Raw genomic sequence first — 17776 nt, 5'->3', positions numbered from 1 at the left:
TTACAGCAGATAACAAATTAACAACTGTGAGCCAAAATAATGAGAAACAGCGTGCAATGATAATTATAATTTTGAACAAATCTGGAATCCTAAGTCATGAGTCATGGAAATTCCAGATATTTTTAGAGAACCGTCTCTCAGTAGCCTAGATGGTAGTGTGCCCGCTTTGAGACTGGGAGGTCGCTGGTTCGCGCCTCTGCCGAGACATACCTAATTGGTATAATGGCGGCGCCCTCTGGCTGCGGCTGCATCGACTCGCTACAACAGGTCAGGTGTATCGACATTTCGTTCTGTGTACATTGTTACAAAGAATGACAATACAAAGGAAATTATTATTATTATTATTATTATTATTATTATTATTATTTTGGCTCCCGAATGGTTCTTCAGATTGTTTATCACCAATAATAATGAAACATTATCCACCTAATTAATTCGTTTTGAAAATGTATTATGCTATTATGTTACAATCTACAGTGCACTTGTATCTCATTTACACTTTCAATGTTTTCATACTAGGCAAAAACCTCAGACGACGCGACTCATTTTCACCAGTCTCAAGCGATGGGAGGAGGAGGAGGAAAGAAAGAAAAAAAGAGAGAGAAGGAAAGAAAGCGAGAAAGAGAAAGACAGAGAGAGAAAGAAAGAGAGAGAGAAAGAAAGAGAGAGAGAGAAAGAAAGAGAAAGAAAGAGAGAGAGAGAGACACAGAGAGAGAAAGACAGAGAGAAAGACAGACAGAGAAAGACAGACAGAGACAGAGAGACAGACAGACAGAGAGACAGACAGAAACAGACAGAAACAGACAGATACAGACAGACACAGAGACAGATACACAGAGAAACAGAGACACAGAGATAGAGAGAGCGAGAGAGAGCGAGAGAGACCATGTAGAGCTGGCTCATCTAGCTTTTTTGTTCCATCACTATAAGCAATCTACTTTGCAGGTGTCATTTAGTAAAATCAGAACCACATTTGTCATGATTACCGATTAGTATCACCTTTGCCAGCCGCTGCGGGCTACCTGATTGGTTCCATGTCCCTTTTTAAGCCCAGTCCTGTCACTCTCCGGTTGTCAGTCCGTCAGCAAACCTCTGTTTCTACAAGGCAATCACTTTGACTCTGACTCCAGTCGGTCCCACTTTTTTGCACCAGTTTTCTACCGGTCCGTTCCGGATTTTCCCGTTTGTCTCCGGTTCTCACACGTTTTTTATCCCAACCACGTTTTGCTCTCCTGTCCCGGCTATCGACCTATTTCCCCCCGTCCTCGACACCACGATCTCCCGCTTCGGAAGATTGACACTTCCGCATTCCGAACTCCGATTCTGTGCGCGGCTTGCTTCCCGCATCCACCGAGCACCGGATCGCAGGTGCTGCCTTTCCCCTCTATCTCAATAAACTTGTGAGTAAACGTTACACAATTGGGTCTGCCCTTTGTACTGGTCGTGACAACATTCTTCATGGTAAGCTAAAAAAAATATAAACATTTATGAACAAACATTAAATTATTTGACACTTTCATTTAGTGTTTAAAAATATACGGTCATTTGAAAGTGAAATTCATTGAGTGCAACATTTTGATCCGGTTGCCGAGTTCTGCTTACTTCTCCTTTGTGTCCAACATTATGTCTCCTTGCTGTGTAATCATGTGTGTTTACTTCTTCTCTACAATATTCCCAGTGCGTGACGCAACACAAGCACATACTAGCGCAATGTATTTATAAATATATGATGAAGCATTTTAACCATAGAGATGGAAAATGTGAAATTGCCGCAGAAAAAAACGGTTGTGATTGAGGCTTGTTTTCTTGTGGAATGACACCGGCAATGTGTGTAAGCCTTTAAGGCGACAATGACTAAGATTTCGTCGAGAGAAAAAAAATACAAAAGATCAATAAAAAAATAAAATAAACAACGCACAGAAGAAAAAGTAATTACACTGAATGACCTTAAAGTAGGGTTAGCGCATGTGCAGCACAGTTCTAAGGTCTTGGGAACCTCCTGTGTGGGTTCAAATCCAGCTACTGGACTTCCTGTGCGGAGTTTGTATGTTCTCCCTGTGCTTGCGTGGGTTTCCTCCCACATTCCAAAGACATGCATTTCAGGTGGATTGGTCGGTCCAAATTGTCCCTAGGTGTGAATGAGCGAGTGAGTTGTCTGTCCCTGAGTGCCCTGCGATTGGCTGGCAACCAGTTCAGAGTGTCCCCTGCCCACTGCCCGATGCTTGCTGGGATGGGCTCCAGCACCCCCGCGACCCTACTGAGGATAAGCGGTGCAGCTAATGAGATGAGATGAGACCTTAAAGTAAGGTGATAAGTTTATTATTTTTTTGATATTAGGCACCTGCAAAAGAGATTGCATAGTTCATTATTTGGACTATTATTTCTCACTGTTGAACGTTATTTATGACTATTATGTTTTTCAATCATTGTTACAACAGGCCCAAAAACTTTTCTTTGATTTCTTCATTCTTTAGGGCACATATGTCATGTAACAGAAGAGGATCAGGACCCAAGCGTGTCACAATACTCACACAAGTCTTTTATTTTACGGGAAATGGGGAGTCATGCACGTTAGGCAGCAGTCTGGCGTGAAATAATAAGAAGGCAGAGACCGACGGGATCGATACCAATTGCCTGAGATGATATCGGACAGATGGGGTCGATACCGGACAGGACGGGACGGACAGGATAGATAATGAAACAGGATTTTGAAAATAAACAGGACAAACTGGAAGGGAACGAAAACTGGAGAGAATAATAAACAGGACAAACATAGACGGGAGCAATACCGGACAAGGAATACCAACAGAAAACAGGACCGCATCAAAACCCACGTTTTGCGAGGCAGAGGATCGTTGATAGACTGACAACTAAGGATTGACAGGACTGGGTTTAAGTAGGGACAGGGAGCCAATCAAAACCTGCAGCGGTTGGCCACAAAGGTGATTCCAATCCGTAATCATGACAACATATGCTCTCTGATATTTAATGAGAATAAAAGTCTTGTGGAAGCACCGTTTAGAGCAGTTTGGAATATCCTTGATTTGAAGGTGGGTCCTCTCCTGTTAGCCTGGAAAGTTGATCATCCAATTATATATTTTTAGAAAAAAAATATGGATATTTTGAATGCATACTGAAGTATAAACTCATATGGTAATTCTTGTAATCTGTCAAGAACGAGAACAGGAGGAGGACCCAGATGCGTAACGTTTCTCACACAAGCTTTACTTTACGGGAATGGGGCAGTCATACACGTTAAAACAAACTCCAGTGATTCGGCTCTCTCTGGGCGGAAGGAGTAGGGCAGAAGTCTGGCGTGGAACAACAGGAAGCCAGAGGCCGACGAGATTGATACCAGTTACACGTACGAGCAGATACCGGGCAGATGGGGTTGATACCGGACAGGACGGGACAGACAGGATTGATATCAGATACAGGAGACTGGAGACAGATATCAGACAGAACGATACCCGATAGTGGAGATTGTAGCAAGGTATCAGACAGGACGAGAACTACGCGATTGATACCAAACACTGGAGACTGGAGTCAGATATCAAACAGGGCGAGATAGACGAGATCGATACCGGACAGGATATACAAGCAGGATACCGGACAGGGTCAAAACACACGTCTTGTGGGTGCAGAGGTTTGTTGACGGACTGACAAAGGGCGAGTGAGAGCGCTGAACTTAAATAGGAGGGGGAACCAATCAGGTAACTAGCACCAGCTGGCTCAAAACGGACAGGGCCAATTAGAGGCAATGGGCAACTGTGACACAATAGTATCAATCCGATTGAAGCAAGTACCTTAGTTTCGATAATACCAATATTGGGTTCGGTCCACAAGCTCCTAACTACCAATACGAACAACATCAGTTGCTTATCACTGAAGATCACAGCAATGCAAAAGTGAAAATGCGAAATTGACGGATTAGACTTTAAAAAAAATACAGATGAGGTTTGATTATTAAAGCGGAATTCTACGGGATCATCCCAAAAATTGACAGCCAAGAGAGCGAGGCCACATCCGCCATGATTATATCTCAATTCGGAGCGTTCAATAAACCCTCGGCTATGTCATTAGAGCCGACCTCAAGGAAAGCTATGAAAGCTGCCTTTGCTCCCTTTCAACTGGAATCAAACAGCGTTCCATTGCCTCGGCGTGTTTCACCACCGGCTTTTCTTGCCTTTGTTCATCTCTTGTTAGGCTGTCAAACCGACTCCCTTCTTTTTTGTTCTTGTGTGAGAGAAATGACCGGAGCGAACCCAAAACAACAAATCACAGAGCAGAAAAAGCTTCCGGCAGAGAAGAATGAGGTAAAAGAGCATTGATTAAATAGGGCAAGTCCAATTGTGAAGTTTTTTCACATGTGTCCTTTAATTATCGGACTCCACAGTGAGGAAAACAACATGTTTTTTTCAAGAGCATGGAACTTGGAAGGCATCAGCTGAAACCTGATCTGGCGGTCAGCAGACGCGTGGAGATGAGTTAAATGTGTTACAATTTGATTTAGTTCAGTGCAGAGGGCATGGGTTCGATTCCAGTTACTCTCCTCTTGGTAAAAATTGCCATTAACTCATTCAATGTCAGACGTTTCTGTCACGGTTGCCTCGGCGCCCAATTGGCCCCGCCCATGTGGCGCCAGCTGCTGCTCATTAACAGATTGGTTTTCCGTCTTTTTAAGCTCAGTGCGCTCTCTCTTTGTCAGTTTGTCAACAAACTTCTGCCCGGCAAGACGTGGGTTATGTTTCATTCCTGTTTTCCTGTTGGTATTTCCAGTCAGGCATTGTCCCCGCTTATTATTGTCCTGTTTAATATTGATTTCAAGTTTCGTTCCCGTCTATTTTTGTCCTGTTTATAATTACCTCCAGTTTTTGTTCCCGTCGTGTTTGTCCTGTTTATTTTCAATATCCTGTTTCATTATCAATCCTGTCTGTCCGTCCTGTCCGGTATCAACCCCAACTGTTCCATATTAACTCGGGCAATTTGAATCAACCTCGTTGGTTGGTCCGGCTTCCTGTCTTTCCACACCAGACCCCTGCCTAACGTGCATGACTCCCCATTTACCATAAATAAAAGGCCTGGGTGAGAACGTCACGCGTTTGGGTCCTGATCCTGTTCTGGTTCATTACAGTTTCTCTCAAATGGGAAGTGCTTACAGAAAATTTAGGTTTGTAGCTACAGTATAGAGGCATAGGAAAGGTTGAACCCAAAGATTTACCATTGTTTATTAAACAACAATTGAACAAGTTTTTTTTATAAAAACACTCAATTACAAGAAAACTTCTATGAAAATAGCTTTTTGTAAATAGGAAGAGCTTTCTCAAGAAGAGCTTTCACTTTGGTGCTTTCTTTCCTTTTATTTTATTTTCTCAATGCATTTCTGATGCATCCAATATCTAAGCAATGCTTTCCATAAACACAAGGGCACTTTCCTTGCAATGTACTATTTTGTTGCAAGAACACTAAACGTATGCATGAGATTTGCAGGAACTTCTCACCACCTGATGTATCCAGTGACATGATTTCTGTCACTCTCGATCGATAGAGAATGGGTTGGGAACATTTTTCACCCAAAAAAAGTTTGCATTTTAGAATAGTTTTTGAAATAGTTTTCACCAAGTCTTTTTACCCAATTAAGTATTTGGATGCCTACTTCTACTTCAGTAATATTATTCTGAAGTAACAGTACTTTTGAGCAACCGTATGGATGAGAGTACTCTGTTGGTTTGGGCACGTTAAGATAATTATTGTCTTTTAGGTACATGTTTTATCAATATTTTGGGTACACATGTTTTTGTAAATGTTTTTGAGATAAGGTGTTTGATGAGTATGTTAGGAGTGACAAGATTGGATAGATTGAGAAATGAAATTGTGAGGGACAGTACTGGAGTAGTAGTGGAACTGAGCGAGTGTGTGGATAAGAGAATACTCAGTTGGTTTGGACACATGGAGAGTATGGATGAGGAAAGAATGTTAAAGAGGATCTACAGAGCAGAAGTCAATGGAAGGAGACCAAGAGGAAGTCCGCAATTGACGTGGATGGATGGTGTTATGAGTGCACTGCAGGAAAGGGATCTAAATCTAGTCGAAGCTAAAGCTCTTGTTGGTGATAGAAAGGAGTGGAGAGGTGTTGTAAAAGGATAGTGGGATGTTTAGACGTTTTCTAAGGGATGGTCAGGGCACCTGTATGATGCGGTAGGGGTAAACCAGTGAAAGCTGTCGGGCCCTGCTGTTGAACAGAAGAGTGTGTGGTGTCACCCTGACATGAGTGACATGGCCGCTTTCTTGTGTCCCATTTCATCTGGAGGGACGAAAGCATGACCAACTTAGGTGCCTAACTTGTTTGGGTGTTTGGGCATTTGGGTTGGCCGTGGTCCAAAAAGGTTTGTGTGTGTTTTTTGCTACTTTTTTCCCTTTTTTATTTGTTATTGTATGTGTTTGTCTTGCTGTCGGTCACCCCTCTTGAGGGATATGATCAAGACAGAGACACAGAGACACAGGGACCCAAAGACAAAGACGGACAAATACAATAGTTAGATAGATAGAACAGTACTTTTACTTGAGTAACATTTTCGGCTGCTCTTCCCACCTCTGTTTATATTTACACTAGTCAGTACTCTCCAGTACTCTTTTTTTTGGTTGAGCGGGATAAGGCTTTACTCTGAAAAACACCAGTGACCATATGATAAAGACGCTGTATCTAGTCAGAACAGGAGGCTTCTCTTGCTACTGGTAACCATGGAAACCAGTATCGGTTTTATCGGGGGGGAAACTCATCTCCATCAGAAAAATACGGCCTGGAGTGGGATGTGCGCCACCAGGCTGTACTTGCCCAATACACACCACAAGAAATGGTGCCTCGACGACAAGGTAATCATCAGTGATCCGTTAACAGTCCTGGGTAGTATGACAACAGCAGAGCTGCCATACATTGATAGTGGTTGATTTAATGAAACAAGTTTTCTGATTCTGAGAAAAAAAAAATCCTAGTAGCATTAAAGAGAGCCATTTTAGGTGGAACATGCTTATTACACAATGTTATCACCTAAAAACTGCAAATAACAAAGAAGCAACTATTAACCACTTAATTTACCACTATCGGTTTTTAGCAGGTCAATTTGTAGCTAACTTAGTCCTGATCACCAAAAAGCAAGAAGCATTGCTCATTATAGTTGCATAGTATGCATCCATAACCATGTATCCCCATTGCAATTTCATTTTATGGCCCCTGATAAACATCAGTTATTACCTTTGATCAAACTGAAACGAGTCACTGGAGATGCTAACACAACATAAGGGTTTATATTTGTAACAACCGGTGGATTTAATGATTAAAATGCAAATCGTGATGGAGAACTGATTTTGCTTGATTGCTCGTTTTGACAGAAAATATCATAGAAATTAAATAACCTAGCTTTTTTTTCAACCAAGGGCAGCATCTTGATTTATTCCAATTATAATATAATTATAATAATTATTATGTGTAATCTCCTTTAAACTGGTGAAGTGCCGTAAATTCCGGACTATAGAGCGCACCCACCACATTTCGGGAGGAAAACCGATTTTGTACATACACAAGCCGCACCTGCATGCGCCCACATTGAAAAAAGCGCAATACAAACTCGAAATTAACTCATGGTTTGAACTAATTTATTGACACTAATAACAACAAACAAACAATGTGAGGTTTGAACGACCCCTCTCGACAATCTTAACAGCAATCAACAATATTCACAATTTCGTTATGTCTGACAATATGACGATTTAATATTTTTTTCTGACATTTTTAACATCTCTGTTAGTGTCAATAGATCTGTCCAGGCCAAAGTCCCATACCCGATACAGTCCAAAAACCACAGCCGGCAAAATGAACGGAAAATGATACCGGTACTTAAGATTGAATGCAGACCTGCAGAGTCCGGGTGCCCGTTGAAAGTAATCCATGAAAAAAAAGTGTATATTTCCAAAGGTAAGGGTGGGAAACATATGTATCCACATTTGTCGGCCGTGTCCACAAACACCTCTCACCTATACTCCACTTCCCGTCAGCCCGCGTTTTCCCCGCCCCTTCTTTCTCATTTGCTTGTACAAAACATATCAGAATAAGGTTCTAAAATAAATACATTACAAAAATATACAGTTGCAAATACATACTATACATGGTTACACATATTTACAAAGAAAGACGGTACACCAAGAGAGTTTTCAAAGCTTTAATAATAATATTATAACTTTCATCCCAAACCGTGCCTGTGAAGGGTAGCAAAACGCTAGTAGAAACACGCTCGCAACACTGTAATCAGCTATGTTAAGAAAACATACCGTACACGCAGTAAGCACGGTTAACCGCCCTCATCTTCCCCCTTTTAACAGACGCCATCAAAGTCGTCTTCTTCTGGGAAAGAGACTTTGTCATGTAGACGTCGTCCCACGCTCCCTCATTTATAAGGTACAGTTTACGTGCGGTAGCTCTGTCTCCTTCTATATTGGACTGTTCGATTGCATTTAGCTTGAAATCTGCGTCATGTGCCTTTCTTTTTGCAATTTGCATGATGAGGATATGTCTACGCTAAATTAAATTGTGCACAATCTAAGAAGTTGCAATCTAAATCTTACCTTTTGTACTCGAGCGCCGCTGGCGGCCGCTAGAAAAATTACATAAATTGGCTGCATCACTGAATAAGCTGCAGGGTTGAAAGTTTGGGAAAAAAGTAGCGGTTTATAGTCCGGAATTTACGGTAAATCGCACCAAATTTGTCGTAATTGGTAGCTCTTTGTGAGGCTTGGCAATAATGAGTTTCCCCGAATGTATTATTAAAAAAATCTTGTATTTCTATCTCTGTTGAAGAAATACACTCATCCAAAATATTCACAGGTGAGTAATTCATATTCTGTCATTTCATCGAGAAGCAGACCTCCACTGTCTGTGCAATAAAAAATGGGAGAGTGGGCGAGCATGTAAAATGTTTTTGTGCCGGTAAGATTCTTTTCATTTGTTTCGGCGGGGAAAAATAATGTATTTCCGAAAGTTCCACGCATATCAATATTAAAACGGAGTCATCATGGGAAATAAATTGCATTGAAATTCAGCAGAGAGTTAACAGCTGCTTTGCCCTCTGTCAGCACTTCATCTTTGTGTCACGGACCACACACAGCACATGGAAACGGCGTCATTCAATTAGAAGTGGCCCGTCATTATCGATGGATGAGTGCTATGGCTCAAGACATCAAACAACTCTTGAAGAGGGCAAGCAAGACATGAAAAAGGCTTCACAGAAGACGGATAGAGAGCGATATTTGTTAGATACTTTATTCATCCCCTAGGAAAAAAATCACACTTCCAGCAGTATCCTTGTGTTGAAAATAAAATAATAACAAAATAAACAGAATACATAAATACCCAATGTAACATGTTGATCAGTGTTCCCTCTAAGCTGCGCGCGTGCGCAATTGCGCACTGCTCTTACATTCTCAGCGCACAAGAAAATCTAGCCAGTGCAAAAAAATGAGGGCTCAAAATTACTAATTAAGAAGCAACTTCAGTCAAAGTTACAGTGGATGAAGGTAGAAATACACGGGTTCTCCTGACGTTGTGTCCTAAATACGGTATTTTGAAGTCGAGTCGAAGTGGAACGAAGTTAGTAGAGAACCGGCTACTTTGGCTCGGCGCACTAAAAGGAACCGGCTCTTTCGGGTCCTAAACGGCTCTTCAGGTTGTTTTTGCTTCTTTAATCCCAACATCACCAAATATGTAATATTATGCACAACATTACTTAAAGGAAGGGGATAGAATAGAACAAAAAGAAAAAATACCAAAATAAAAATTAGTGAAAAGCTGAGAAAAAAGAAACAAAAGGAAGAGAAAAAAAGGAAAAATTTAGAAAAAAAAGCCAGAAAAAAGAAAAGAAGGAAATGCAGGAAAAAGGTAAATAGAGAACAAAAAGAAAAAAGTAACAAAAAAGTAGAAAAAAACATGGAAAAAAAGAAAAAGTTTGTGTTGCATTCAAATAATTTCCAATTATATCAAATGAATCTTGTAATAGTACATGAGTCAATATATTCAAAAGAGAAAACTAATTTTGCATTGCCGAAAACTGAGCAAAATGTCTAGTTTTGGACATGTTTGATAATTCATTATCTTGCCACACTTGGGATTATGGTTGCTCACTGTTGTTTCAAGCGTTGCTCACCGACTTTGTGTGAACGCTCAGACCCGTGGAAAATTAGAGGGAACATTGGTGTTTATATAGAGTATTTTAATAGTGCTACATAAAATACACACTGTAATAAAAACAGGCTAATATGCAAATGTGGGGGGGTGGTATAATGTGAGCTTTTACACCCTCGGGTGGAGTTAAAGAGTCTCATGGCATGAGGAAGAAATTATCTCCTCAGTCTGTCCATGGAACAAGACTGTAACAGCAGTCTGTCACTGAAAGTGCTCTTCCGTTTGGAGATGATGCTGTGTAGTGGATGTGGTGAATTGTTCATGATTGTTGATAAGTGAGAGCCAGTGTTTGGACTAAAGTGTTATAAAGGCAAGCGTTCCTGAACTCATATATAAGGCTCACCACTTTATAAGGCGCACCCCCTAAATATTGTCCTTTGGTGATTTAAAAAAGCTCCCCTACTTACGAACATTCGAGTTACGAAAAACGGTAGATACAAACATTTTTTCGGGGATGTCAACACATAAACAGGACGTATTTCATTGTCACTCCATTTTTAGCCACAGTACCAAAGTGTTATTATTTGGCTGGCCCATAAGGATATTGTCAGACATAAAACCAGTCCGTGGTACAGCCATCCCGCAAAGTATCTCCGGAGCGCACAGAATGACGAAAAAGGCATTGTGGGAAGTTATTGGGTCATCCTGAAATATATGACTAATTGCATATCCACACATATTTAAAACGCTTATTCCTTACGATGCTTAGTTTGAGCTGTGGAAAAGTGAAACAACATTCTCCTCAATCATGAGTTAAAGTAGTGATGAGATAAGCCCCAATACATTTTGATGTGTCATTTCTCTAGTGGTCTATTTTACAGTTTTGGCAATCTTAATGGCACATTTTAGGTTCGATTCCTGTTGGAATGAATATTCTATAATTGTGATCAACATCAATGACTCTATTGGCCTGGTGAATAATGTGTCGAGATCTTACCATTGCTATAAATAGAAACAGGGTATTGCATTTCTAATTTTGTCTATATATAAGGCACACAGGACGATAAGGCCCATGTTAGAATTGTTGGCTAATTTGAGTTTTTGTGTGTGGCTTACAGTTCAGAAGTTCAGTGCTTTCTCTGTAAATAGTACTGATACAAGTAATAATGCTAAAATATCCATTACTCACGTCAACACGACTCATCCACCAACGACAATTACCAAAGCATGTTTAGATTTACCTACAATGTACCACTAAGTACAGTTATGGTGGTGCTGTTTCAACCAGAAAGTGCCAATTTTCTTATGGTGATATTCCCCCGACCGTATATACACTCACATCAGAGACAATTTTGCAACTATAAAAGACTGAAATCAGTGGTACATTTGATTGTGTGTCACCAATAGAAAATAAGCATACGATGGGGGTGTGGCTTAAACTGGAACAAACAGCAAATGGTAGTTGAACGGGGGAAACTTGAGTATAGAAGGAAAGGTAAAAGTGTGCTGAATTTTGGTCTTTTTATTTGTAAAATAGTTTTGCAATAGGCCACGCCTTTAGGAAAAAAACATGTCTTGGACAGTACCCAGAAATAAAAAGAGATCTTTAAGTGGTTTAAAGCCCTGAGACAAAATTGATATGGAGTGTCTCAGGTACATGTTCATTTGCAATCTTTCAGGATTGAACGAGCCAAGAAATATGAAGGGTTCGTTGCGTCCACAGGTTGGTGTACAATACACATTGTCTCCTATTTGTCTTATTAGTTGGCTATTTTAAAGCACTTTTAGGGAGTCAGCTAGTTTCTCTTCTCAGTAATGCGTCGTAGGGCAAATAAGCCCATCACAACGACTACTCCATTCTTTTTCTCCCTTTTTATGTTTGGCTGCAGACCCGAAAGACACATCCTTACCTCCAAGACCTTTCCCCTTTTTCTTTTCAAAGAATATCCTTCTTATCTTTTCCTTCTGGATTATCAGACCACGTATGTACGCCCGTTTCGTCGGGATCATGTTTTCCCCTTTTTATTTTTCCGTCCACCCTTTTTGGTTGTGCGTGTTTTTTTTTTTCTTGTTACCACAGACAGAACAAACTGAACGTTCGCATTATATACTATATTAACAGTAACAATATGGGAACATCAGTTGTCATACCAAATAATCCCTTATAACACAGAACCTTATCAGCCTCAAAGCATGACAAGTAGCTCTTAATTTGGTATATTACTGTTAAATACAAACCTGAAAACGTCTTAAAAATGCCCAGAATGGGTTTGTTCTGATTATGAATCCATAGTTATCTGCAAAAACAGCCTAAAGTCAACTTTACCGTATTTTCCGCACTATATGGCGCACCATGTTATAAGGCGCACCTTCAATGAATGATATATTTTAAAACTTATGCCATACATAAGACGCACCCCATTATAAGGCGCTATAAGTGCATGCTGGTTTAAGATCAGGTAATTGTGCAATTTTGTAATTGTAATCCTGTACAGTCCTTCGAGACATTTTTGGGATTAAGGGCTATTTACGGTAAATAAATGTGACGACTTGACTACAGTAGAGAATGTAGTTACTTTATGCAACCTCTAGATGTTGCCACGCTCAAGGGAATGTCAACAAAATATTCAAAAAGGTCAAACTTTATTAACAAACAAGCTTTCCACAACTCCATTCACTCCCAAAATAAATAAACAGCCGTTTTATTATTTTCTCTGAGGTAAAGCATTTTCGTGACACATCTTTGAACAACATCGACATATCATTTTATTTTTTGTCCATTTAGTCAACACGCAAAGAAAAATACGTCTGATACTGTTATTTTAAATGAAACGTTAGTGCAATCGCAATAAAGTGACACTCGTAATGTGCAAAAACAACGAGTGCAAAGCAATAACATAATAACTGTAAAATGTAAAACGTAAACACACAAAAGAAAAACAAAGATCACTCTATAAGCTCCTCATCGACGAATCCCTCGAATTCTTCTTCTGCTGTGTTCGAATTGACCATATCTCAGTGAATGGGCCATACAACACGTCCGGTGTTTTTGTGCCAGCGCTGTTGCCTTCATACGTATAGTTATCGTACTGACACTTCTGCTTGCCGCTCTTTGTTGAACAACCCACTGTTCAAGTGTCTCCTCTAACTCTGGCCATCTTGCTTTATTGCCACGGAAACTTTGTTGAGTTTTCCTTACTTGGCGGAGCTTATCTTCATCCTTTCTCCACTTCCGTACCATCGATTCATTTAAGTTTAACTCTCTCGCTGCCGCTCTATTGCCGTGTTGTGCTGCGTGACTGATCGCTTTGAGTTTAAACTCGGCGTTGTACGCGTGTCTCTTAACAGGAGCCATTTTCTTATACAAATGCACGTATGAAAGAGAATCTCGCTCTCTCTCTCTCTCTCTCGCTCTCTCTCTCTCTCAAACGTGACATTCTGAATAATTCTGCGTTTGTTTAAGGTAAATTGTGCTTTACATCTTCACCAGTCATAACCCTGGATTCAGACAAATACTGTATTTGTTGAATATGAATTAAGCAGTTTAATGGGGTAGCCATTTTGCCACTTAGTAAACAAATACAACACGAGCCCCGGCAACTACCAATCGTTTAATATTTCCCAGTATGCACAGCGCGAAAAATGGAGTCGGCGGCTGTTTCTCGTAGTTGCGAGACCTTGCGAATTTAATATTGAGCCATATATAAGGCGCACTGTGTTATAAGGCGCATGGTCAGCTTTTGAAAAAAAACAAGACTTTTAGGTGCGCCTTATAGTGCGGAAAATACGGTACTTCTTTTATAGGATTAGATGTGCCAACAAATAAGAGTGAGGTGACATAAAACTCATGAAGGTCTGTTAGAAAGTCTTTCAGAGCTCACAAATCTGAATCTATGTGTAGTTGGTACAGGAATTCTGACTTCCTCATAGATCTCCAACATTTTGCATTCACCCTAACAAGGTTAGCGACTTTGTACACCTTGATGCCGTGAATATAATAATTGAGACCAATTTTTACTGACTTTTAAAATAAATGTGCATAATCCGAGATCAATTATATAGTTATGCTATCAGGAATATAAACTAATGAGTCTGTTATTCAAGCAACCATATTTCCTTGGTTACATGGATACTGTAGCCAGGGTGAGCGTGGTGTAGCGCTCTTTGTCAGATGTATGAATTGCATTCCTTGTAGTCCATCCTTGAGTATTAAAGAAAAATTCAGCAACCTGAGAATGACGCCGGTGATTCGGAAAAAGAAATGTAACATTTTTGAAGGATACCTTCCATTAGTGTTCAATTCGGGTGTCTAAATTAAGGACTTGATTTGAGGGAAGATGAGTGAAATATTGTGTGTAGGTTACTAATAATGAATATAATACTGTCAAACTCCAGTTGTGCTTTTATTATGTGTTATATGAATAACGTTGAAAAAACATGGACTCATTTCTCTCGAAGGGCATCATAAATTATTTCAGATGTCACGCGGTGTTTTGCATTTGTGGATATACCGTAAATTCCAGACTATAAGCTGCTACTTTGTTCCCTAACTTTCAACCCTGCGGCTTATTCAGTGATGCGGACAATTTACGTAATTTTTCCAATGGCCGCTAGCGGCGCTCGAGTGTTGCTACCATTAACTGCCCTGTCAAAGCTATATTATTATTATTAAAGCTTTGAAAACTCTCTCGGTGTACCGTCTTTCTTTGTAAATATGTGTTGCCCATGTATAATATGTATTTGCAACTGTATATTTTTTGTAATGTGTTTATTTGTATTTATTTTAGACACTTATTCTGAAATGTTTTGCACGGATGAACAAAAAATGAGGGGCGGAACAAACGCGGGGTGCCGAGTTTAAGTGGGGACCGCTAAAGGTGAGGAACAGACAAGGAAAGAAGAGGGGGTAAAAAGTTGGTTAAAGAAAAAGGAGTTGCATGAGTAAATGTGTTCATCTGATATATTTTTCCCACCATACACTTTTTTCCTTGGATTACTTTCAACAGGACCTGGACTCCGCAGGTCTGCATCAAACCTTAAGTACCGGTATCATTTTCCGTTCATTTGGCCGGCTGTGATTTTTGAAAGTGTCGGCATGTGTTGGTCAGGTCAGTACCTTGATACTCCACGCATCGGCCCGGTATTCCAGTACCTCCGGGAACGGTGCATTCGCAATGATCGCAGCAAGGCTTTAAGGCTAGGAACTTAGCTTGGCCTTTTGGCTGAGAGTAAGAGTCCCGGCTCCTAGGCTTTGTAGCGTATTATGAACTGACCGATAACGGATAATGAATAATGAATAATGAATAAAGAAGATAGAACAATAACCCTTAAAAAATCCCCCCCCCCATTACGTTTCAATCGCGGGACTTGAAGTCGGGTTGGGTTAATATTGTGTTTGTGTTAAATGTTTAAATGTGGGCAGGTGCGGCTTGCGTATTTACAAAATCGGTTTTCCTCTTTAAATGTGGTGGGTGCGGCTTATAATCAGGTGCGCTCTATAGTCCGGATTTTACGGTAATTAAAATGTAGCAAAAAAAGGCACAGGCTTGTAGCCGGGAATATATGGTACACATTCAATTTTCGGCTTTGCTTTTATATGAATCAAAAAATTATGAAAAACAAATCATGGAATCATAATTAAACAGCTCTATTACCACTCGTTTTCACTTTCTCTGTGTTGCAAGTCTCAGTGAGCTAATGTGCCACCTTACCTCCTCGCCTGTTGAGTTTGGCATACCCGGGAGCATAGCCGTTGGAGTGGACAGATGAGCTGGAGAAGGCGGTGTGCGGCAGAGGGGAGGCCAAGGCCTCATCACATTTTGCTGTGGAGAGAGAAATGACACAATGACCCAATGGAAAGAACAATGACTGGGGGAGCATGATAGAACAGCCTTGAGAGTCTCAACTTTTACAGAAAAAAAGCCAAGACACTCAAACTAAATAGGCGACCAAAATGCAAATACTGCGTAACATTGCAACTAGACAACTATAACACCTTCCAGGGGATTTTTTTTTTTGAAATAAAGTCAATGGGACCTAGGCACAGGCTGTCACCTGGTTTGGCTAACTCTTAATGCACGTCATTATTTTCATGAGAAAATGCAGATTTGTATCCAGTTTTACACATTTTATTGTTGTAAGAGAGTCAAGAGGAGAATTAAATGTTAAGAAAACGGTAGAATACTGCAAATATTTTGATTCAATAATAATTGATTGACAGACAATTGGTACGATGATGTAAAATATGATTTTGTTATATGATTGAAGAAGGGTTATTTTAGGGATGGGGCTTTTCTAAACCTTTGATTTCAACCTGTTATCACGTTTTTATTTTCAGGTAATTTGTTCATGTTGAGATGTGATGTTTGTTGCAACATGACTGAAAAGGAAAAAAAAAAGAGAAATACAAATATAAATAAAGTTTTAATTGTCTTTCATTGCTACTGTTGCCTTTGTGACAACAGATTTACAAGTTCAGTCAGGAACATTAAGATGTTTTTGATTGCAACACGTCCCTCTCTTTTTTAGGTGTTTATGTAAATGTATGGTGCAGCCACAGTAACAGACCACTTTACCTCCAACATTACACCTGGCAATGCAATTGAAAAAAAAAAAAACACCACATCGATCTCCGCTTCCAGTTTCCCTCGGTCGTTTTTACTTTTTTGTCAGGATAAACGTATAGATTTAACCCTAGCAGGCAGGATGCATCAGCAGGCCAGGTAGGGAGAGTTGCTAAAAGTGTGCCTGTCAGTTACACACTCAGACATTTACGTAAAGTGGCTGAGGGTGCAGGGTGTGAGAGAGGGGCTGCTCCATCTACATACTGTAGATAAGAGGCACTTTGAGGAAAATGGTGGCAAAGCAAACTATCAATCCCAGGACAGTAATATCAATCTGATACAGTACTTGCTTATTATCGATAATATCAATAATACAATCAATCTGCCAACTTTTACTTTTCACATGTCATTAGAGATTCCCCTTTATCAGTCACCAATCAGCTAATGAATCATTCAGTAGTTACCTGAACAAAGTGATGCTAGTTGTGCATTACTCAACTGTAAAATATTTGCTTGTAGTATGGAAACTATTGACACCAACATTACTGAAAAAAAAAGACAGTTGCATGTCCGTAGTGCAGCGGTTAACACGTTTGCCTGACACGCGAAAGGTCCCCGGTTTGAGTATGGGTGGACACATATGTTGCCCTGAAGAGGGATGGGCACCACCAGGCTGTACTTGCACAAGACACAGCGCAATAAATTGTGCCCCCTACAACCCTAGTGGTTAAGGGATTCAAACAACCCACCAACTGCATTGTACAACATTGTTTCATCAAAACTATTTGCCATAATGATCCATTACATTTTTGTACGATATGGAACCAGGAGTAAAAAGAAATAGTGTAATGATGAGATGAACTGGAATGCCTTCTCTCCGGTCATCTCCAATCCTGGGAGCCTAGTAGTCAGGCGCTCTCACCGCCGCAATCCGGGTTTGACTCCTGTAGCATCCAATGCTGACCAAATGAGGTCAGTGACATTTGTCCATTAATCAATACAAGCTCAGTTACGATGATATAGGACCATAAAACCTTGGCAA

At 40.2% G+C, this 17776-nt stretch overlaps 1 protein-coding gene across 1 annotated transcript in view; it reads right to left on the bottom strand.

Moving 5' to 3' along the window:
• cntnap2a (contactin associated protein 2a) overlaps nucleotides 1–17776 on the bottom strand; it is a 502190-nt gene that overhangs the window by 299589 nt on the left and 184825 nt on the right. Inside the window, exon 2 of the mRNA XM_088322778.1 lies at nucleotides 15883–15993. Within this exon, the coding sequence (XP_088178904.1) occupies nucleotides 15883–15993 (111 nt within the window). The remainder of the gene's footprint in view (nucleotides 1–15882; nucleotides 15994–17776) is intronic.

The sequence above is a fragment of the Urocampus carinirostris genome, chromosome 18 (assembly GCF_059441175.1).
Source record: "Urocampus carinirostris isolate Australia breed hairy pipefish chromosome 18, RoL_Ucar_1.0, whole genome shotgun sequence".
Lineage (NCBI taxonomy): Eukaryota > Metazoa > Chordata > Actinopteri > Syngnathiformes > Syngnathidae > Urocampus > Urocampus carinirostris.
The sequence above is the reverse complement of the archived record's forward strand: the minus strand, read 5'-3'. Positions and strand labels throughout refer to the sequence as shown.